Source organism: Hippichthys cyanospilos, chromosome 5, assembly GCF_059441005.1.
Source record: "Hippichthys cyanospilos isolate Australia breed blue-spotted pipefish chromosome 5, RoL_Hcya_1.0, whole genome shotgun sequence".
NCBI lineage: Eukaryota > Metazoa > Chordata > Actinopteri > Syngnathiformes > Syngnathidae > Hippichthys > Hippichthys cyanospilos.
Window position 1 is genome coordinate 15,872,534 of NC_142373.1, and position 23,820 is coordinate 15,896,353.

Consider the following 23,820-nt stretch of genomic DNA (forward strand, 5'->3'; position numbering starts at 1 on the left):
GCGTGTGCTCAGTGCACTCCGAGGTGCACCGCGAGGACGACAGCCCGACACGGTCACCGACACCCGGACGAGCCGGATCTCGTCCCCGAAGCAGCATCCCTGTCCACCCCCACCGGCTCGTCCCTCCCCAGGTAAGACGAGCCAAGCGGCGCGCAAGAAAGAAAAACACGCGGGTGTTTTGTCACTGACATATGGCAGGCGCTTTCTAGATGTTTTCGCTTTTGTGTGTGTGGGCCGGGTTAATAAGGTGGGTGGGCGAGGGGGGGTCGATCACGACCGCGGAGGCTGAGCCGGTCACCGCCGGGACCGCGGAAAGTTGGGCGCCTTTGCACAGGTGCAATGCAGCAAGGAGACCATTTTCTCCTCGCTTCTCCGGTTTGGCTTGCTGCGGATGATGCTCGGCCAGAGTCAACTCTTGACACCCGAGCTTCTTTCCGGATTTGGGGAGTTGCTCAGGCGTGAAGAAGCCGCAAGCCTTTCCCCGAAGCTCCCTCAACGGGGACTCGCTCGCTAGCTTTGAGGACAAGTGCAACAAATAGCGCAATTCCCCAAATATAAGACGCACGCGCCCTTCATTTGGGGCTCAAATTATGCTCCTTTCTAGGTTACCGTCTAAAAGACGCACCGACACTTTGGCAACAATGTCAAAACGAGAGCAAAACACAATCGAGCTCATGAAACGAAATTCTTCATCTTTTCTTGTGTTGCTATCCAGAAATGATCGCATGGGGAAACTTCTTTCTACACTGTGCTCATGACAATAATCTTTTTGAATATTGAAACTTAACCCTTTAAAGAAGAGCTGCTTAGGACTGTTAATTGACTTTTAGATGATTATTAAGCCTGCATAAGCCCAGCTCTGACAATAAATAAATCAATTAATTATTACATTGCTTAATTTGTTGTATTGCCAAGCTCATTATGTGAAATTGTTTGAAGTTACGTTCTGCTTTTACAACACTAAAATGCTGACTCGTTAACTCGTCGGAAATTTTGACTCAACCGGGGCTTTTAAATGTTTTTCATGTCTGATATCAAAGGAAAGGCATACAAAAAAAAAACGATAGGAGGCTAAAATATTGCACGGATTGTCAAAACATGTCCACTTTCAATATGCCACGCTGCCGTCCCTTCTAAATGCTTGCAAACAAGAGGTCCAGGTGAACACCCTGTAGGTGTTGAATTTAGCCCATGTCAAGCTCATTTACTGCCATTCAAAATAGGAACTATAGTCATTTTTGGACATATCGAACACCCAATATTTTATCGCGAATTTCCCCCGATTTTTGCAGGAATCCTTTCAATGGCAACTTGGGAACGCGGTGCAATAGAAATTTTTGTCCTGACACCTCAAAACCGCTGGGTGGAGCTAGCGGCCAACTTATGACATTTGCACGCCTTTCAATGACTTTCTTAATTGGCTTAGCCTGGACTCCCATAATGCAAAAGGCTTCAAAGGTCATATTACACAATGTATTAGTGTATCCAGTTCATAAATACATAAATATACAGTGTAGTTACTTTTGCTCTTATATATACATCTTATATATACATATATATATGGATAGGGCTGATGCGATTGAACCAAAGGCTGGGTGTTGAAAGTAAAACTATATTCATATTTGATGACGTTATGGCCCTTTCAAAGTCAGCCCAAATCGGGTGATCATAAGGCCAGGTTAGTGAAGAAGCCTCGGACACCCAGGGGTTAAACTCTTAATCTCACGCTTTTTAAATGCAGAAAAAAAAACAAAATCACAAAACAATCACATTCATATCGTATTCTGTGTGACAACCGTGTTGAATTACTTTAGAATTAACCACCGTGTGGCGAAGCACATGACGGAATGGTTTCCATTTTGGGGGGGTAAGCGAACGTTTCATAGTTGCCTGCTAATTGCTTTTCAAAATGGCATTTGTTCTCATGCTCTACTTGCAAAGAACTACAAGCGGCGAGCCTTCCTTCGTGGCATCGTGATTGCGCTCTGAAGTGACAACAAATCAGATGCGTGCGGAAAAAAACAAGACCCCGTTTCTCGTTTTCTCCAAATTGTGCCACGTTGGCAGCGCGCGGGGAGCGCCATATCATGTAAGGCACGTGCGACGATAAGGAACAGCATATGCGGAGGGATGCAGGCGCCGGGCCGGCAGGGGAATAAAGGCTGGATGACGGAGGGGGAATAAAAGCCTGCAGGGGACTCCCTCCTTGCTTGACTGCGCATGCGGGGGGGGTTGACGGCGGGTCACGTCGACGGCCGGCATGTCCGCCAAACGCAAAAGGGGATGCTGCTGCAGCGACCGCGTCGACCAGGGCGCTAGGACGCGCGCGGGGTTTCCCTCCCTCCCTCCCACGCGCCGGTGCCTCCCCGCTCGCTTGGTATGCAGCCCCAAGCTTCCTGCAGCTTCAGCCAGACACCGTGTCCCCCCCCCTCCCCAACCTCCCTCTCATCCATCCTAGGAACGAACGCAGCCACGGGTTGAGTTGGGAATTTTTGCACGTCAACAATCTTGAATTTGGATCAGTGGTGTGTAGAGTTGAAATCCATGAATGGATGCAGAATTCAGCCATTTTGAGGTTTTGCCGCCTAAACGGGTTATAGTGGAGATGGAAAAAAGAGATAGGATGTATTCAGAGTTCAATCTGTCTGCTAATCTACGGATCTGGTTGTTGCAGTAGCGCAGAAAATTGTGGGGGGCAGTGTTGCAATGTGCGATGTCATTTTCAGTTGACGGCCAAAATTAAAAAAAAGGAAGTGTTTTCTAAGCTTTTAATTCGACATGAAAAATAACGTGGTTATCCAAGAAATTTAGGAAAAAAAACACTTTGCCGTTGAAAATGTCAGACTAAGTGTGCTCTCCCTTTAAGGCGCACACCCCCGACACATTCATCTTATCCGAAATCTAACAGAAGCCGTGTTAGCTTTGTGAGTGACAGTTAGCGGCGGTGGGTAAATAAACACGAGTGCGGCGCCAATGTCAGCTGTGACTACTTTGGCCCGCGACGGTTTCGCCAAACAAGGCGGCAGAACTAGCGGAACGCGTGACAGGAACTATCCATTGGATTTGCCAGCTTCGATTTGCGTTACCCGGCGGTTTCGGGTCAGCGAATACCGAACCCTCGCGGCCAGCGAGCAAATTCCCCTTAGCCGCGCCGTGAACTCAAACGTTCATTGCTTTGAGGCCACGTTCGAGAATTCTTCAGCACGATCTCGATGGTGCCCGAGGCCAGCTGCGGCAAAATACTCAAAGGCCACCTTTGTTTTGATATTTATTCAGCAGCTGGGGGAGCGTGTTGATTGGCCCAAAGTCAACACGGCCCGGTGCCTTTCAAACATCAAGGTGTGTCATTCAGGAACATGTTTGAACACGCTCACGAGATCAGGGTGATGTCGCCTATCGCAGAGGTTCCCGAACGCCGTTCTGTGGCTATCATGATGTTTTGGAACTGAGTGAGTGCTCATTCATTTGTGCTTTGTTTGGCTTGATCTTTGTTTTTTAGCGCCGCCTCTGGCCGCCGCTGATATGACATTTTCGAGTGAGGAAGACCGCTGTGGCTTCGCCTGAGAGCACTCGCTGTTATCTGTCTCTCTGTGTGAAATTGTTATTAATTGCTGTCTTTTGGCATACACATAATCATCAATCTGCAGACGCTGCGCAGCTTCAGGTATTTACGCTAAAATGAACCCGAACCGTTTCGAGTGCTTTCAACGTGAAGATGGCGAGGCCTTCTCTGACCGCTCACGATGCGGGAAATCTGAAACAAACTTTACTTTACTTGCAACATATGATTTAAGGCAAAAATATACTGTACGAAGAGCCTTTTCCAAATGAAACTGGACTTTATTCTGATATTAGTGAATCTTTTCTAGAAGCAATACCTCCCTAGACAGGAGCTTTTCAGTTATCTCGTTGGCGTCTGCCAATATTGTCCTCATAAAAAAAGTGCGCTGAATGGCTGGCGCCATGTAATAAAAGTGAATTGAAAAGATCGACTGTCTTAATGTAGAATTGAGACGCGAGATCGGAGATGGCCAAGGTCAACGTAAGAGCGTCTGAGTGAAAATTGCCTATGTAGTGGTCGCCATGGCGATATAAACTGATTAGCGGACCGAGAGGAGGATCAAGTGATCGGCCTCTCGACCTCTTTGTGCCGCGATGTAATATATGATAAGGAAGAGGCGTTTTCATTGCGCTAGCTTCGGTTGTCTTCCGTCAGACGTTTGTTTCTGTCCGGCATACAATTTCTTGTTTAACGCTTGCGCAGTATCTCGTCCAATTCTTTGACTTTGACATCAAAGGGAGAGCATTTAAAAAGACACCGGGGAGCCGAAATTTCACCTGGACTGTAACGTCCATATTTGGCTAAAATCTGCAACTAGAATATGGAAGCGCATGTCCAAAATATGGACGCGATACCGCACGAGGGGATTTTGCCCAATTCCCTGACCTTTACATCAAAGGCATTTCACATCAGAGTAAAAGCAATGAAAGAAGACACCAGGGAGCTGAAATTTCACCCAGATGGAGAAAACGTGTCGACGCCCACTTAGTTATCACACTAGCAGGAGTCTTCCATCTTGTGGCGAAATGATGTGGAGAAAAATCACCCAAAAATGACCAAAATACTGCACAAAGTCTAACTGCGTGAAAATGAGCAGACAAAAATCTGTTTTGGTGACACAGATTGGCTCCGTTTGTCTTCACGAGCAGTGGTTGCGGTTTGCGTACTGTGAAGTACTGAGCCTCTTGGCTACAATTCATTACATTTTAATGAGTGAAGTTTATAGATCAACAGTCTGTGCTCGTCCTTCCCAAATTTCAAAGCAATCACGTCAGGGTTAAGTTTGGTGCCGCTGGCCGGGTCATCCATGTCAAAAAACAATGATCCATTTTTTTTTTTTCCTCTCCGTTATTTTGCTCCTGCTCATATTTTTTTATATCAAAATGTTAAGTGTATCGTAAAAAAAAAATCTTAACTGAAAAGCAGAGGTAAAAATGGAAGATTTGACAGCAAGTGACTGAAGGTTGGGCTCTAAATCTTGACTACATTTCTTTCATCTCCTTTTTCTGTTTCTTTCTTTCCTCTTTCTCTTGCTGCTGGCGCACAAAAACACAACAAAACAATAGCTAGCTATCTAGATAATCAAAAATCGCATCGCTTACTTTTGAATGTCATGATTAGTGAGGTATTCATCTCAGAATCGGTTTATTGTTGGAGTTGTCGTACGCAATAAAGTGGAGCATTGCTGCGGCAGTTATTTATTTGTAACGTCAATCCCCTTTTACATGTCATCACTTGCGCCGCATTGATTATTCATGACGTGAGCAATCAATACAGTGTATGATGCTTTGACCTTTCCGAAGGCGCGCTTTCTTCCAGTCATCGCGTCTGGAAGCAGTTAATTGGACAGATTACTCATAACCCTCCCCCCCCCCCCCCCCCCCCCTTACATGATATTATGATGATTAGAATTACACGTGTTGCATCCGTCCACGATATTGTCATAGATACGAGCCCGTAAGTAGCACACGTAAACATGAGTCACCGTGCGTTTGCAGCCACTCAGTATTTGAAGACGCGTAGAGGGACAGGAGCGAGAGGCGCGAAATATTCAAGCGTGAGCGCATTGCTTATCGAGGCCGTGCCGCCAAAGTGGCTCAACATCATCCAAAAAGGCTCCCGGACTCGCTCGCAAACGACAGCTTTTATTGCGGGAGATGCATGCCATGAATTCATCGTCCTTCTATCTGTTGTCGAGTCCTCCTGACGGAGTTCCGCCTGCAGTGCAAGTCAAATTCATTTGATAAAGTGCTTCAAGAATGCAATCAAGCGCCCATCCTATCAAAAGAACCACAAAACATACAGTATGGAAAATACATTTTTGAGGCTTTTGAGTGGTACAATTTTTCCTTCTCATGTGGAATTTTTTTAACTGAAAAAATTGCAACATTATCCTTGTAAATATTAAGAAAAAAATTAAAAACAAATGTTGCATTACAACTTACTAGCATAACTTTCTTCACATTTATCATTTTAGTCGTGTAAATGTATAGCCTCGTGCTAATATTTTTTCAAATGAGAATATTATAATATCAATAATAATGATAAAGAAAGTGCCACTTACAGACACCCGGAGACAGATGACAGTGACTGCTCTCAAATGAAGCCGCGCTGTCCTTCCTCACTACAAAATGTAATATCGAGAGCAGCCAGAGGCGGCGCCAAAAAACAAAGATCAAGCCAAACAAAGCACAAACGAGTGATCCGTTCAAGGAAATGACTTCCAAAACATCATTATTTCCATTTGGCCCGGTACCTGTTGATCCGCAGACCGGTACCGGGCCGCAGACCGGCGGTTTGGGACCTCTGGTCTATGGGATGCACCCATACTTTTGGCCCTCATTTTGGGTCTTATATTTGGAGGATTACGGACATCTTTTTTGTTTTGTTCTAAATGTTCATATTTTGAAATGAATGCCCCCCAACTGCGCGATGAAGGTCACAGCACTGATTTGTGATTTCCAGACATTGAGCATCCTCATGCGCCCTATCGAGGCCCGCCCCCATTTCCGCCGATAACGGCCATCGACACGTCACTAAAGCGACCCTCTTTTTTCCTTCCTGTTGCCCCCGCCTCTCCTTCCTCTACTGCTCATTTTGGGAGGAGCGCCACTCATTTCCTGAGCTGATGCCGCCCACTCTTTGCTTTTAATTAGTGGCCAAAAGGACACAAACAAGCCATTAAGGCAGGGCGTCATGGTGGAAAATCTATTCCCAAGTGGGCCGGACCAATAAAGTCATATTGTTCTAACTTCAAAACAACAACTTCAACTCTTTTTAATACTGATTTACAGGTAGTTTCACAAGTGGAGGAGCTATTTGGCGTGTCAGAGAGCCAGGATGACTTTATGATCAATTCATGTTCATCTGTGTCAAATAATAAAGCTTTGACACTTCAAATCATTTGAATGTTGCAACATTAGTTTCAGCTTTTGCGTTTAAAATAATATAAATTCATCCTTTTAATAACACACACCTGGCGTTATAATTGGAGAGCCGTGATCCGTGTCAGAGGTCTCCAACCGCTGGCCTGCGGCCCAGTGCCGATCCGTGGATCAACTGGTACCGAGCCGCATGGGCCGAACCCGAAATAATTGACGCTCCCAATGACCTTCCTTCGTGCTTTGTTTTTCGGCGCCGCCTCTGGTCGCTGTTGATATTACATTTTGTAGTGAGGAAGGACGGTGTTAACCGTCGGTGATACACACGGTGAAATGTGGCCCACGTGTGTCTGCAACGTACTTTCTTTGTAAGAATGTTGTTATCCGTGTTGTTATTCATTGTTATTAATGGTAGTTATGTAGTGCAGCCTTGTATGCGTTTAGCTCATTAGCATTTTCCTTTGTGCCAGGCATTGCCCTTTGAATATGCAAAGGTTTTGCATTGATAAGTACGCATTTGCATCTGATTAAGGTTTCGTATTGAAATGAATAGCGTTTGCAATTCAGTTCTATGATTGATTTCATCAATGTCATTTGTGTACATTTTTGTACTTTTCCAGGCGGAATAGTATTTTGGAGCTGAGGCCTTCCATTAATTGGTAGTGAATGGTGAAAGGGTCCACAGTAAAAATCTTAAGCGTTGACCGGTCCGTGGTGATGAAACGGTTCGGGACCCTTCACTTATGTAATCACTGAAATCAGAGGTACACTTATTTTTGATCACATTTTTAGGGGACTGTATATACAAAGCACATAAAATGAATCTTTCATGACAAAACTTTTCTACTAATCCGACTCATTTCTTTTAATATACCAATAAAAGATTATAAACTCGTTTTTATGTTGGAGTACATCTGACATTGATTACTTTTGGCAGTGCCGCAACTGCCATGGCGAGTGTGTGTGTGTGTGTTTGTGAAAGGCGTCTAAAGCAAACGCCTGGAGGCGCATGAACACACAACGTAACTGTCGGGCGTTGCGGGGACTTGATTTAGTGGGTGGGCTCTAAAACAGCTGAGAAGCGGGGTAATATTGACCTTATGGCGCTGCATTTTTAAAAGGTTTTAACCCTTCAACTCTTACATAGACTGTACATGTACACGCTGTATATGGACACTGCGTTTGGGTCTCTCACTGAATATTGCGGTGCGGTTATTGGTCACCAAATTCCTGTTTGAATTATTCAGCAGGAAGTCATCTGCGTCAAAGGGGTGAGGATTACCACACGACAGCTGCAATAAGTGCAATGTGTAATCTCTCCCTCTGGCATTCGCACCTTATTAACACCGAAAAAGTGTCAATCAAATGAGATCACCGGATGGAAAAACAAATTCCCTTTATGAAGCCAACAACGTCAACTAGGCCGTTAACAACAACAAAAAAAAATCTCATCTTTATGTTACCATTTGTAGGATGCGCCCATACTGTTGGCCTTCATTTCTGGGAAAAAAAGTGTGTGTATTTTATTTGGGGAATTAATTCAATAGACATTGCGGCGCTCATTCTGATCTGCGCATATTAGCCACTGGAGGACAATATAGTGCATCCGTATTGTACATTTCCCAGAAAATTTAAGTACTACTTTTAAGTATGTATTAAGTTCTCTACATACACCAGTCTTTCCCTCCTATCGGGTGGCCTTAAGACTGTTGGTTGGACTGGACTGGCAGCGCGGGGACACTCTTACATACACACACATTCACAGACTTCAAACATACACAAGTGACGAGACTGCGCTGTGAAAGCCCTAGGACTACTAGTATTAGCTGCTACCAGCCACCCCTCCTTGCCCCCCCATCCACATGTTTGTGCGAAATGTTGTAGTGTCTTTTTTTTTGCATGTGTGACAATTTCCCCCCAGACTTTAGCAATGCATTTGGGGCATGGTCAAAGACTTGTTTTTTTTTCTCTCTCCATTTCCTTCATGTAATGTGTTTTCCAGCATCTATCTATCTATCTATCTATCTATCTATCTATCTATCTATCTATCTATCTATCTATCTATCTATCTATCTATCTATCTATCTATCTATCTATCTATCTATCTATCCATCCATCCATCCATCCATCCATCCATCCATCCATCCATCCATCCATCCATCCATCCATCCAACAAAAGGAACATACGCATTGTTCTCAGAAAGGATTATGACTTCCAGCATACGTACTGTACATTCTACGTAATGTTCTGTGACTGGTTTATCGTCGCTAGTGTACGTGCTGTGTGCGATCCTTCCCTTATGTCTCTGTGACAGTGGGAAATTGTTCATCACTCACTCAAGCAGAGGGCTCACCAAAGCCGCACCATGACATTTTTTTACAGATTTTGGGACGCATAGGATTGTTGGACGCGTTAAAGGTTTTTATTTGTGTCTCATAAAAAATAGAATATAAAATCTTTGCACAGATAACCCATTTTGAAATCAAATCAGCTTCATGAAGTGGATGATGCTTCTAACCCGGACTGACTTTTAAAACCCAGCTCAGCGTTTTCCAAATGAATAGCTTGCAAATGTCATATGACCAAATTCAAGTCACAGGGTACAATTGAAGACTACCTATTCTTCATTTCCTACTTGAAATTCTCCCCGTGGCGACTTAAAGGTGAACAAAAATGTCCTCATTGATCAGAGTGCAGCTGCAACTCAGCTCAAGAGGCGGCGCGGCGCGGCGCGGCGCGGCGCCGCACGCTTGTTGATAATGAAGCTACACGGCTTCTTTGAGTGGCGGCAGAGCCAAGAGACGAGCGCGAGGAACGCGCTAACGCTGAAAGAGAGACGGAAGGAAATTGGAGGCAACGAAAGGAACTCATTCACATGTGATTGCAAAGCTGCTTGCAATCAAGTCGAGCTCTCAAAGTCCATTGTATGATGTTATATGGCAGGGGTGTCAAACTTTTTTTTGTGAGTTTGTGATCAGTAGAGTTAAGCTTACATTCAAAAGGCTCTTCTAATCCTGAATCATATTTTTTGGCCTATATGGGCAGTCGTACCAGAATATGCATCGTGAAGAAGAAATAAACAAATATAAGTTGCACTAAAGCAGGGGTCCATAACCTTTTTATCACTGCTGACCGGTCAACGCTTGAGATTTTTACTGTGGATGTAATCTGTGTACAAACATTTACACAAAGACATTGATTAAATCAATCATATAACCGAATTACAAATGTTATTCAATACAAAATATAATTTTAGATGCAAATGATTACTTTTCAATGCAAAACCATTGTGTAAGCTAGCATATACCGAAGAAAAATAATGGCACAAACGAAAACTCTAACGAGCTAAATGCTTACAAGGCGGCGCTGTATGACATGCTAACATTAGCTAGCATGTTACCCACAGTCACAAGTTGTTGGATCAACAAAGAACAAACTCATTTTGGCCATATTATAAATGTCAACATTCCTTACAGGCACTCGTGGGCCACACTTCACAGAGAGACAGAACAAGGTGTACTGTATGTCCCCGATATTGACCGCTCTCAACTTAAGCCGCACTGTCCTACCCCACTGCAAATTGTAATATCATCAGCGACCGGAGGTGGCTAGCTGCGCGTGGGTGACTCTTTAAACACCGGCGCCAATTATATGTGACCTTAGAAACCTGACAATCATCGTATTCCTATTTTGTCACACCTGAAAATGCCAGCTCCATGAAACCTAATCGCGGCGATTCGTGGTCTTGTATGCTACAGATTACGGAGACGGAAGTCGAGGCAACAATGTGACGCTCGGACGATGCCGACGGCTGTGACACGCTGAAGTACAAGTCGGCGTCTACCTCCATGCGGCGCCCCCGCTGGGCCGTAGACCCGAGGCGGCGATGGACGCGTCCGACGACCTCAACCTCTCCTTCCTGCTGCAGCACGAGCGAGACAGCATCCTGAAGGTCCTGCAGAAGGACGAGAAGCTGAGGAAGCGAGAGGAGAAGAGGATACGGTGAGAAAGTCAAGAAAGCAAAGTGCTTTAACCCTTGTGCCGCATTATGTTTAATCCTTTCATCTTTATACTAGACGGAAAACATTGAAAAAAGACAGTTGGGAGCAAAAATTTCTCCCAGATGGTGACAGATGATGTCAAAGTTCAACCTGACACAACAAATTAAGTTACCGCATTTTCCACACTATTAGGTGCACCGGATTATAAGGCTCAACTCAAGCCACACCGTCCTTCCTCACTACAAAATGTAACATCAACAGTGGCCAGAGGCGGCGCCAAAAACAAAGATCAAGCCAAGCATAGCATAATTGAATGAACTGTCAATGGATCAACTACATCAGTTCCAAATTCATCATTATTCCGGGTGCGGCCCATCTGGCCCGGTACCAGTTGATCCACGGACTAGTACCGGTCTTCACAAAGTCACATCGAGCGCAGCATTGGATTTGACCCTGCTGTAGTTGCACTATTTTGAAAAGCACTATTTCTTATCGGAGCTTTTTCTTGTCAGAAGGTCCTCATCGAAGATTCTTCTAACTTAAATCTGACGTCGAATCGGGCGACTAACACTTGACGATGTCACCTCCGAGCATTTGTTCATTGGCTTCGTTGTCCTCTGTTGTGTTTTTTCCAACAGGAAGCTGAAGAACGAGCTGCTAGAGATCAAACGCAAAGGCCCCCGGCCGCCGCAGGAGTCGGCGCCGGAGCGTCAGTGCGCCCGCTGCGTCAAGACGTTGGGCCTCATCTTCGACCGCGGCGAGTTATGCGACGAGTGCCAGCTACGCGTGTGCAACGAGTGCCGCGTCTCCACTCCAAAGCGGCGCCACCGGAGGTGTAACGTTTGCGCTAAGATCTCGTAAGTCGACGCTTGCCAATTTGATCGCGGCCCAGGGGGCGGGGTTAAAACGTCCCTTCAAAAATCCCATACTGCACGGATGCAACACAAAACGAATACAAAGTGCGCATCAAATGTAAACATGTCACTACGCCAGATTCTTGGGAGCCCTGAGGATGGAGTAAGATGGCTGTCAAAAAGACGTATGCGTCTTTAACAATTCGCATGACTCGAAATTGCATTGAGTTTACAAATTGAAAACTTGCGAGTGCGAGCTATTTGGACTACAACTCTCGTTTGCGCGATACGCCACTTCTCGTCTTTGCATCAATCTCTCCTTTGATTGGTGGATCTCGGTGCACTCGACAGCTGTGGGCTGCTTTATGTGCGAGAGCATCCGGGAATTTAGAATGCCGTCTTTTGTCTGGCCAAACATCATTTTCCCTGAAGAAGCTTTGCATTGTTAGGCGTTGCACTGGTGCTCAGATGTTTTTCCATTGTGTACGCAGGGAGTTGAAGGTGGTGACAGGCGAGTGGTTCCTGGAAGAGCGATCAAAGCGCTTTGAGCACAAAGTTTTGAGCAGTGACGTGGTCAAGCGAACAATCCTGAGTAGCCCGACAGGTGAATTTCACTCCATCGCTCGTGCTTCCTGTCGCCTTTTCTAAGTCATGTGCGCCCTTCCACGCGTTTCATCCCAAGTCACGGAGGAGAAGTTGACGCGTCGCCCCGAGGCGGGGAGAGTGGACCCAGCGAAAACCGGCAGGAGTTCCAAAATTCTTGTGGATGGCCTGAGGAAGAAAGGGTAAGAATGAAGACATTTGTTGGGAGGAATCGCAAACATCTCGACTTCTACACTGGTACCTCTACTTCCGAACGCCTCTTGTCACGAAACATTCAGCTTACGAAACGCCTCGGTGGAAAAATAGCGTCTAGTAATGAGAGAAAAGTCAACATACGAAAGGTGACATTGTTGGCGTGTAATATGAGACGGGAGACACCAACATGGCTCTCATGTAATACGTTATCACGACCGTACTTGTTACACTTTGTGATGCATTTTTGTCATTTTTTCAAAATCCGGCTTGCGCACAAACGTTTTTTGGATTGTTTGCTGTTGCCACTTTTCACCTTTAGTCATTTCATCCAGACCAATAGTTTACACTGCAGAACTAACAAGCATAAAACTGACATTAGCTAGGGCTAACGTCGTAATTACCCCCCCCCCCCCCCCCCCCCCCCAAAAAAAAAAAAAAAAAAACTGCGTATGCAACAGAGCAATTTGGGCTGCCGCATCTAACGAAAGCGTTGTTAGCGTGTCGTTAGCACTTTACCAATGACATCACACAGAAAGCGCTTTACTAATCAGACTAACAACTCTCACATGCTCTTCCATTTTACGTCTTCCTTCTTGCTACTGAACTTGCGACAGCCAATTAATGTCAACATAATTGTGTGGTTGACCTTTGTTTTCCAACCCCCCACAATTCAGGCGCAAGAAGCTCAATGCTTAAAAATCAATCTAGCGTACAGAAGGCATAATCTAGCATACAGAAGGCATAAAGGCAGAGATTAAAAATGAGAATAATGCGATGAGAAAAAAAGCATTACAATTGATTGCAATCAATTTGTTGTATTAACAGCTCTATTAACTCATTCACTGCCAGCCTGTAAAAATGACGTCTCTAGCAGTCATTGGCAGCGAATGAGTTAATGAGATGTCTTGTCAAAACTTCGGCCGGGGTACTTAGCGCCTAACTAAATCTGACTGATCCAAACAGAAGAATGAGAGATGCACAAGATTCCTGCAAACACCGATCTATATCTATCTGTGTATTTGTCTGTGATAGGAGGATGAGAATGGATAAAGTGGGCAGCAGACCCTTGAGGTCGGAGAACGGCATGGGCGGCCTCAACGTCAAATCCCCTTCAGACGCCGACGCTCAGAGCGTGCGGAGCGTTCGCTCCGCTCCAAATTACTACTCAAGCAGGTATCTTCAATAATTGATGCACCGTCATTTCCCAGATATGAGATGTTTTCCCAAAAATTAAAGTCTAAAGTATGGGTGCGTCCTCGTGGATCAACTGGTACCGGGCCGCGTGGGCCGCACCCGAAAGGATGATGTTTTGGAACCGATTAATTGATCCTTTAACAGTTCATTCTTTTGTGCTTTGCTTGGCTCGAGCTTTGTTTTTTGGCGCCACCTCTGGCCGCTGTTGATGTTACATTTTGTAATGAGGAAGGACAGTGCGGCTTCAATCGGGAGCAGTCACTGTCGCTAGCGCACGAAGATGAGACTTTTTCTGTTTAAGAAAATACCAGAATTTGAGCCCCAAATTAAGGCTCCCAAACACGTGTGCCTTCTGTATTATGTCAATTGCGGCACTCTCAAGAGCAAATATGAGGCGTTTTGCTGTCAATTTTCCGACTTCCTCTGTACCGGCTTCGCAGCAAAGGCAGCGACTCGTCCGGGACGCCGACAACGCTCGACAGCCGACGATCCAAAACTCCCGACATGTGCTCCAGTGCCGGCAGCAACCGGAGGGTCAGGGTTAGACAACGCAAGCGGGCATGGCACTATCCCTGTCCATGTTTTTTTTTCATTTTGTCTTTATTGGCTACCTTGCTTGCGCTGCAGCCCGATGGAGCGGAGAGCGTTTCCAGTTTTTGCTCCGGCGGCAGCGCGCCTGAGAAGAAAGCCTCAGGGAATCACTGGCAAGACGACAGCGCTCCAACCATTTCCGTGTCCCGGGCGTCGGTTTCATCGGGTTGGTACCGTCCAAAGCGGAGATGCCCAACTCATTTGTTGTTGTGCTTTCTGTCAGAGGGCTGAATGACTGCCAAGTCAAATCCATTTGAATGACGGCGTGCTTTTATATTTGACGCTCATTCTTTTGCTTTTCTTCTCCGGTAATTCAGATCACAGTCGCTCCGAGATGGATTTATGGGCTGCGGCTTCGCAACAGAGCGACGACACGTTGAGCCTCAGAAGCCGTTCCGTGCCGGGCCTCAATGATGCGGTAAATTGCGTTGGAAATGATCACGCGCCCTAATCCATGCAACACTAACAACTGCGACTATGAATTCGAGGTGGTGTGTGTAACGATATACGTCACTCTATTCCATAATTTGCACTTAATGCAAAAAAAACCCAAAACTTAATTGCTGAATACCACCATGACAGGCTAAAAAGCCAATCCTCCCTCTTGTCATTTTGCGCACCCAAAAACATGACAGACATATATATATATATATATATATATATATATATATATATATATATATATATATATGTAAAATATTTATTGAAAGTCCATGGAAAACCCACAGGATTTCCCCGAGCAGGACGGCGAGGATGACATCGACGCCCTGATGTCAGCTCACAGTCAGACGTCCGGACGCCATCTCAGCAACGCCGTGTCCACGGTAACAGCGCCATCTTTGTCGAGCTGCCACGTGGGCGTGTGCGGTCCTGTATTGCGGCGCAAACGCGTGCGCGTGACACCCGTTGCGTGACCACCGTGTAAACAGGCAGGGCGCTTTAAAGCAAAGACGATTGTGTTGCCGCACACCTAAGTCAACATCGGCGTTTTATGGCGTGACCAATTCGACACGCGGCACAGCGCACCGATTGAGGGGATGCGTGAAGGGTGTGGCGCACCGTAGTCCACACAATGAACACACAGGACCTCGTATTATCAAGCGGGCAAATAGTACCGCGAATGACATTGAACTTTTGTACAGTGTTCCCTCGTTTTTCACGGTTAATTGGCATGGTAAAACCCCAGCGCTAAGTGAATCGCACGCAAACCAGATTTCTTGTACAAGACGCGGAGCATTGTGAGCGGCCGCTAACTCCCCGGGCACTACCCCCACCGCCTTCCCCATCCCATTGCCCACTTTGCAAGTTTTCTTAAAGGGCCAGGCTCAGCCCGTGTTGTTATTTCCTCATGCATCCGCTCACACCCCACCACTTTCCCCACATGTATGTTTTCTCACAGCTCTCTCACTCACAGACACAAGCGTGTAAGCACCGTGGAGAATTGTTGCCATGAATGCCCTGATATAATGCCGTGTGAAATGTGTTTCTATGTTAATTTAATCATACAATGTTAGCCCTAGCTAATGTCAATTTGTTGTTTGTTAGTTCTGCGGTGTGAATCGTTGTTGGGAAGTGTGGATAAAACAAGTGAACTTGTAAAATGGAAGAGCACAGTAAACATCAATGCCGAAAACTATTGTCTGATATTAATAAACGATAGAAATGCATCACACATTGTAAGAAATACGGTAGTTGTGCTAATGTATGACAATCCAGTCATGTTGGCGCGAGCCGCTGGTGTCTGGAGTCTCATACGAGATGGCAACAACGTCGACTTTGGGTTACCCTTAACCCTAACCCTACTGGAGGCAATGTTTTTCTGCGTCTCATCAGCTGATTTTTTTGTAACAAGAGGTGTTTGTAAGTAGAGCTACCACTGCGTAAGTGACATTTTAAGAATATAGAAATGTAAACATATAGAAGTAATGTAATACAAAGGACAAAGAAAAAAGAAAAACGAGGGAGGAAACGACCTTCGATTTGATTATCCGGGCTCGAGCTGATTTGACGGGCGACGCCGGACGAGCGGCAATCTCTGTAGCTTTGCTCTGATTATCGCCATGGTAACCGAGCGTCACGTTGTTCCTGGATGTACCGCCGGCCATCTCTGCAGCCCGTCCTCGGGGGCCCCGGCGGGCCGACGGCGCTTAATTTCTGTCTCTTCTACTCACATGTCAAAAAGGCTGAGTTCTATTCTCTCTCTGTCTTTGTTTCTCTTCTTAACCCTTGGCTAGTCTTCCACTCCTGCCTCAGAGAGGAGGTGGGCCTTCCTCAATGTCCCCGACTCAGACGCAGAGACAGTAAGACTCCCCTTCCACTTTCTTCAATCCGTAGTGTCGCGCGAAGCATGCGCACGGTAGAAGAAGAAAAAAGTTCCTTATTCACCGAGAGAGGAAAATCTCCCATTCAGTAAATACTCTTCCAATGAGAGATAAGGAAGAAATTGTGCTATTACTAAAGGAAAAAGGCGTGAGGAGAAACAGCGAAGGGCAACCTTCTAGGCTCTGATCTCGCGACAGAGAAATAATACCCCAAGTAAGATGATCAGCAAATCATCTCTGAAGGCCTCCCTTGAAAAAAAATGGGATAGGTTTTAAGATGACTCACGGCGGAAGAATAACCAGGATGTTTGAAGGATCCAACAAATAATCATAGAGAAGCACCGGCTTAAAAGGAAAAAGGTTGGATAGGAAGTGTCCTCACCCGCACCCGTCCTCCCGCCGGCTTCTCGTTCATGTGTCGGGCCGTCCCGGACTCGTGTCCCTCTTGTCCGCGTCCACCAGAGCAGCATCAGCAGCATGATGAGCATGTACAGCGAGACGGGTGACTACGGCAACGCCCGCGTCAGCGGCGAGATCCTGTTGAACATCAGCTACAGCTACAAGACGGGCGCGCTCAACGTGCTGGTCAAAGAGTGCCGCAACTTGGCCACGGGCGACGAGAGGAGACAACGCACTGACGCGTGAGACACACACACATTAAACAACGCTACAATTTTGCAGCTGGACATCTTACGGTAAATAAAGAGACACGAGTAAGAATTCTCAGCGCGGGGGTCGGCAACCCGCCGCTTTAACGTCGCCCTGGTGGCTCCCTGGAGCTTTTTCAAAAATGTATGAAAATGGAAATAGATAGGGGAAACACTGTACACCCCAAATATTGGACGCACATGCTTCTATTCCATGCGCTTCATAATGCAGTGTACCTTAGACAGCAGATAAAATGCAAGTTTTCATTTTTTTCCATTTTTACCTCTTTTCGGCATTTTACCTTTTAATGTAATCGAGAGGTATTTTTTTTTCCCCGTTCGGCAGATGTTACAAATTTAAAAATGCCGTTTATTCATTTTGGGAGTGAATGTAGTTGTGAGAACGCTTATTTTCTATTAACTCATTCAATGCCAGGGACATATTTGTATATTTTTGAAGATTCTGGACATGAAATCCCAGATACTTAAGTTTTAAATCAATATTTAAGTACATTAAGTACATTAATTTCCAGATAATTAGTCAAGCGATATATAAGTATCTGGGATTGAATGTCCAGACTCTTAAAAACGTGAAAATACGTCCGTGGCATTGAATGCGTTAATAAAATTTGACTGACTTATCTGTTATGTTGTAATTCCATTTCTTGCAGCTCCATCTAGTGGATGCATAGCGGAAACTTAGCGGCTGCTGTAGCTTCTATTCTATGCGCCCTGTATATGAAACAGTTTTAAGATAGGCCATTCATTGAATGGGCGCCCTATAATCCGGCGCGCCTTATAGTGCGTAAAACCCGGTAGAATAATTAGCTTTTCGTGCGCAAGCGCAACAAAATTTTTATTGTCTCACTGGATCTTCGATCTAGCGAGCACGCTTGTTCCCCGACAGTTACGTGAAGACGTACCTGCTGCCCGACACGTCGCGCCAAAGCAAGAGGAAGACCAGCGTCAAGGCCAACAGCATCAATCCCGTTTTTAACGAGAACCTGCGGGTGCGTGCGCGGGCTCCGCACATTCAAGCGAATCAGCTCGCGTGCAAGCCGAATTTTGTCTCCTAGTATGTCATCAGCCACTCGCAGCTGGAAACGCGCAGCTTGCAAGTGTCCGTGTGGCACCACGACCGCTTCGGACGCAACAGCTTCCTGGGAGAAGTGGAGCTGACTTTCGACTCCTGGGAGTCGGATTCCCAAATCAACGAGTGGTTCGGTCTGCAGCCCAAGGTAGCCGCTGCGGCGCTCCGGACTCCTTTCTCAGTAACGTGCCAAACGTGTGTTTTTTGCAGCCGGAGAGCAGTGTCGACGGCGCCATGCAATACAAGGGAGAGCTGACTGTGGTTTTGAAGTACATTCCTGCAGAGAAGAACCTCATGCTGCCTCTGGACCAAGTGCAAGGTATATTCACTGCGCCGATGCCTTGATAAAAGCAATACTCTTCAGTCAAAATCGCTTGGCTGATGTCACGATGCCGTTCAATTCGCTGTGCTGTGCAAATTGATCTTACGTTAATCTTATGTTACGTGAACGTTCCACTTTCTGTCGCTGAAGCGATCGGCAAGCTATTTGGTGACAGACTAAATTGTGATAGTGGGGGAATCAGGTGCGGGTCCTTACACTATCAGTCCATGCAATTACTGCTTCCTTCTTTCCCGGGAACATATCGACCGACCCCATACGGCTCCGCCCTGTGGTTAGGTCACGCTGCATGCATTCATCTTACAGCTGCAAGGGACATGTTGTCTCCTCACACATTCTTCACAAACAACTCTGACAGAAAATATCCATGTCTAATAAACCACCAATATACATTTGCCGTTTGCTCCCCTTAAGGGTTAGGGGAGACATACGGCAGCAGCGTAACAATCAGCTTGTGATTGTGGGGGATATAAGTGCGAGCACTTATACTATCGGTCCATGCAATCACTGCTGTTTTCGTCCCCAGAAATAAGACGACCGACTCCATACCGTACCTGTGATTAAATCGCGGTGCCTACTTTCTTCTGCAGCAGTCACGCCATCTCCACACACTTGCTTCACAAACAACTACTAATGTACACGTTGCAGAAACAAATATGGGATAACCTATATACAATTATTCTAACATTTATTTTATTCAAGGCCAGATAGGCGAAAAAAAAATGGGCGGATGTGTCTTTTGGTCTTAAAAACATGTCTGTCTGCATCCTACAGTGAAGAAAGGCTTCTTAAAGGGCAAAAAGAAGAGCACCTTCACACCGCCCAAAGGGGGCATGGTTGAGCTGCTAGTCAAGGGGGCCAAAAATTTAACGGCGGTCAAGTCCGGAGGAACGTCTGATCCTTTCGTCAAAGGGTGAGGTCTTCATCACCTCGACCGCCATTAGGGCAGCTGTCGTCGGTCAACGTGCGGGATACGACTGTGTGCAGTTACCTGCTCCCGGACAGCCACAAGTCCACTAAGCACAAGACGGCTGTGGAGCGTCGTACGGTCAACCCGCAGTGGAATCACACTTTCACCTACTGCGGCCTGCAGCCGGGGGACCTCAACAATGTGTGTCTGGAGCTCACCGTGTGGGACAAGGAGTCCTTGGCCAGCAATGTCTTCCTGGGTGGAGTCAGGCTGAGTGCCGGCACAGGTGCGTGCCAGACTGCAATCGGACACCGGCGCGTCCGGTGCAGGCCGCGCATTTTGATATCCTATATATTCTTGAATTTTTCAGCAATTCATATGGGGACAAGGCACAAGTTTTAACAAATAAATCTGGAAACTGTTTTTAAATCAACAAAACAATATATTTTAAGGTTTTTGCTTTGCAATTTTAAGTTGAATGTTTCATCGAATCATAATTATATTCTTTTAAACTCTCGATTGGTCTTGGCATTGATGTAAAGAGTATTTTTTCTCCATTCTTCAGATAGCGCTTTCCACAAATCATCTTTACTCTTCATTTCTATTGTCTATTAGTCAAGTTCGAATGACTTATCTTACTGTTTCGTCGCCATTCCGTTCAGTGCAGCTTCATCTAGCGGTTGCATGTTGCAAGCTCAGCCACTACTGTAGCTTCTATTCTATGCGCCTTATAATGCGATGCGTCCTATAAATGAAAATGATTTGAAAGTTGGCCATTCATTGAAGGTGTGCCTTATAATCCATTGCGCCTTATAGAGCAGAACGTACAGTAGGATGAAAGAACTGTGAACCATTTTTAAGTGTGGGCTAGGAAAATTCGGTAGAGTGGAACGGTTTGTTTGTTCACCACGAAAATGTATCTTTTTATTTTATTTATGAACGCCACACAACTCTTCTAGGCAGCATCAATCTTTTAAAATGGAAACGGGTTCAAAACAGACATCCAGCTTGAATTTTGGCGAAGTTTCCGGCCTAAATATGCAATCGGAGCGTTTGACACGCGCTTCAATCATTTGATCAATGTTGTGCTGTGCTGTAGAAGTAATCAACTCACATCAGCCCGTAACACAATATAGACTTTTTTTTCCCTCCCCTCAAGGCACAAGTTACGGGAACGAGGTGGACTGGATGGATTCCTACGGGGCGGAGCAGCGGCTGTGGCAGCGCATGATTGAAAATCCCGAAGTCCCCCAGGAGTGTACGCTCATGTTGAGGTCCAGCATGCGCAAGTGTGCCGCATGAGCCCCGGTGGAGTACAAACACAAAAGGCCTTTCCGCCAGGTAGTACAATGAAGGCCCCTCGGCTCTGTAAAAAGCGTGCTTCGCCGCTCGCTTTTGGTTCTCAATCCAACTTGCATTGACGCCGCAAATGTGTTTTTTCTTCCATCCGTGAGCCCTTTTGCACGTCCGCACCACATCCCGCCATTAGATGAGAGTGTTGGAATAACTTAGCTTGAAAAGAAGACGGAAAAAAATCAAAGAAACCCGGAATATACACGAGCACGGTGCTGATAATGTGCTTCAACTCTTTTGAAGGGCAGACTTGATTGGGCGCGCTTGCGAATGCGTTTTCCATTTTTGTTTGAAAAACCTGGGACATTTGCTTAAGCCTTAAAGCTTGTTTAGCGAACACAAACTGAAGCTAACTTTTAGCGATGGACAAAGCGTCATGAAGCACTTGCGATTGTTTTATCGCAACTTGCGGCTAGCAAACAACTAATGGAGAGGCAATAGCTAATGGCCCTCTTGCTCCTCCGCCTAATAGCTTTCTCCTCGTCTTTCATGAAGCTGAGCATGCGTGTCTTCCTATTCGGAGATTCGTTTGTTTACTGAAGCGGCTTGGACCGGCTGTCGGGGCTGCGTATCATTCCCGCGCGGGTATGAAAGAGATCGTCACACTGTCGCTATACAGTGACTTTACCTCTGACAAAAAGATACAGCATAGCCTTCCTAATTGTACTGCATGGCGGAAACGGGCCTCAAGAAGAAGCGTTGGCAAGAAAGCAACCATCTCTTTCCAGTCGGACTTTTCCGCCCCCATGTGGAACAACCACTCATGCCTTACACTTGGATCCAAACTGCCGTTTTGCCCTCGCCGAAGCATCTTGATTTACCTCCGAACAGGAAACGCGATGCGGCGTTGTATCTAGTTTGAAGCACCTCCAGATATTCATTTTTAGCATGTCACGTCAAAGACTTGATTTTCTACAAGACGTGAGTCCGAGCACTGAGAAACGGTGGCGCCGACGCCCTTGGGCGCGAGCTAACTCGTAGAGCACACCCTTGCAAGTACAAGAAGTCAAAGTGTCTGTTTGATCGTAGCTTCCCGCTGTTCTTTTCACTCTTTAGCTCCAAAACGGCTTTCTCTATTGTTAAGATAGCTTTCAAATCCGTAGAAAACAAACAAAAGAAAACCCTACGGCACATCTGACAAATGCAAATACAGTAGTGCCTTCATTTACGAGTGTGACGGATTTTTCAATTTATGAGCAGAGGTGGGCACTTGGTCAGCCCTGACAGACTGCCAGATGAAATTTAGACACATTTGACAACCATTTTTAACAATTGTTGGCCGGGCGGTTAGAATTGAGAACCGAAATCCAGCATTGGAATTTCAAAAATGGCGGACTGATGATGACATAAGGGGGCGGGGCACTGACGAATGTCCGACCGGCAAAAATGTAAGTTGCCCTTCTCTGCTTATATTGTTTCTGTTGACTTTTTTGCTATATTCAAATAAAATTAGTAAGAGCAAGCCACCCAACTGAAATGAAAAATGGAATGCAATGGCTTTTCAAACATTTCTTGAATGGGACGAAATTCAAAAATGCAAATACAAAATGAGAATACTTGCAAAGAGCTGCTGTTGGCTGCAACTAATGCCCAGATGAAAGGCATACAATACTTTCAGTCGAAAAACTAAACAAAAAAAATTCTAATTTTACTGTTTATAGGAGGCACCCATACTTTGGCCTTCATTGTTGGAGAAATTTGGATCTTATTTTTGGGCGGTTATGCTAATTTATTGAATTATGTTGTTTGTTGCAACGCCGCTTTTGTTCCCGCACCAAATGTGGCATTTTTTAGGAGATAGAATGGATGAGTTTCTGTCGATAAAATTGATTTGATACGCGACTCGTAAGTCAAGGTACAACTGTAAAAGGTTTGTTCCCAAACTTGTAGACTGCCGGCGGACGTATTGTCCTTGTCATCTTAGCATGCTGAAGTTAGCATTTAGCTCCAAGCACCATGGTGCCTATATCGCACACGCGGCGCAGTCTGGCTAGCATGACTTGCCTCACCTCATCCATTAAATTGAATAGATTGTAATATTTTGATGAATATTTTTTGATCACATTCCATGCCTGCTTTAGCGATATATATATATATATATATATATATATATATATATATATATGGATCTACATGACGTAGGTAGTGTACCTGACTTTGATGTAAACATAGATAACACTGTATCAGTGTGACCAGTTCGCTGCATGCTCGTAGAGGGAAATATGAACGAAAGAGCACACAAGAAGTTGAGCACTGAGAAGCACGCCGTTGAGCTGTGCTTTCGTGTGAGAAGGCTCACCACTTGGACAAACATGTGACCATTGTTATTAGGACTTTCCGACGACCATAATGAAACGCCAGCGTGTGTGTGTCTTAGCATACAAGATGAGTTTAGACCAGGCGTCCCCGACTTTTTTATCAGCGCCGACCCACGGACCGCTCAGCGCTTGAGACCGGTCAGCGGGCCGGTCCGTAGGTTCCGCAGGTTGACCCCGCGGACCGGCGGTCGCGGACCTCCGCTTTAGACGACAAGCTTGCGCAATTCCCGCCTGCTGACTTTTGATGTACGGCATGTGTTATCCCTATGTGTCATGTTTCCAACGTGTCATCTCGTCGCAAAGATATTTTGGAAATAAACATGAAAATCTTTTACACACTTTGATTCTTCAATGCATGGTATCAGGCAAAGTAAAATCTTCAACATTTCAATGCTGCATAATATCGCCATTTCTTATCGGAACCGACTTAAGGATGAAACGTGTCTTATTTGGGACGTGA

General features: G+C 45.6%; 1 protein-coding gene across 3 annotated transcripts; it reads left to right on the plus strand.

Moving 5' to 3' along the window:
• sytl5 (synaptotagmin-like 5) lies at positions 1–23,698 on the plus strand. Of its 3 annotated transcripts, none has more exons than XM_088415181.1 (18): positions 1–131; positions 10,702–10,945; positions 11,583–11,801; positions 12,290–12,402; positions 12,481–12,583; positions 13,629–13,769; positions 14,231–14,330; positions 14,418–14,547; positions 14,699–14,799; positions 15,110–15,205; positions 16,616–16,681; positions 17,165–17,343; positions 18,257–18,359; positions 18,426–18,587; positions 18,650–18,758; positions 19,554–19,692; positions 19,767–19,975; positions 20,849–23,698. In XM_088415181.1, exons 2-18 carry the CDS (start codon positions 10,830–10,832, stop codon positions 20,989–20,991), a joined length of 2,229 nt encoding a protein of 742 aa, XP_088271307.1. In that variant the 5' UTR covers positions 1–131; positions 10,702–10,829; the 3' UTR covers positions 20,992–23,698. The 3 variants fall into 3 exon arrangements, with proteins under 3 accessions (XP_088271307.1, XP_088271308.1, XP_088271309.1); XM_088415182.1 differs by having other exon boundaries at positions 14,231–14,324; XM_088415183.1 differs by lacking the exon at positions 16,616–16,681.
• Positions 23,699–23,820: the final 122 nt, after the last annotated feature.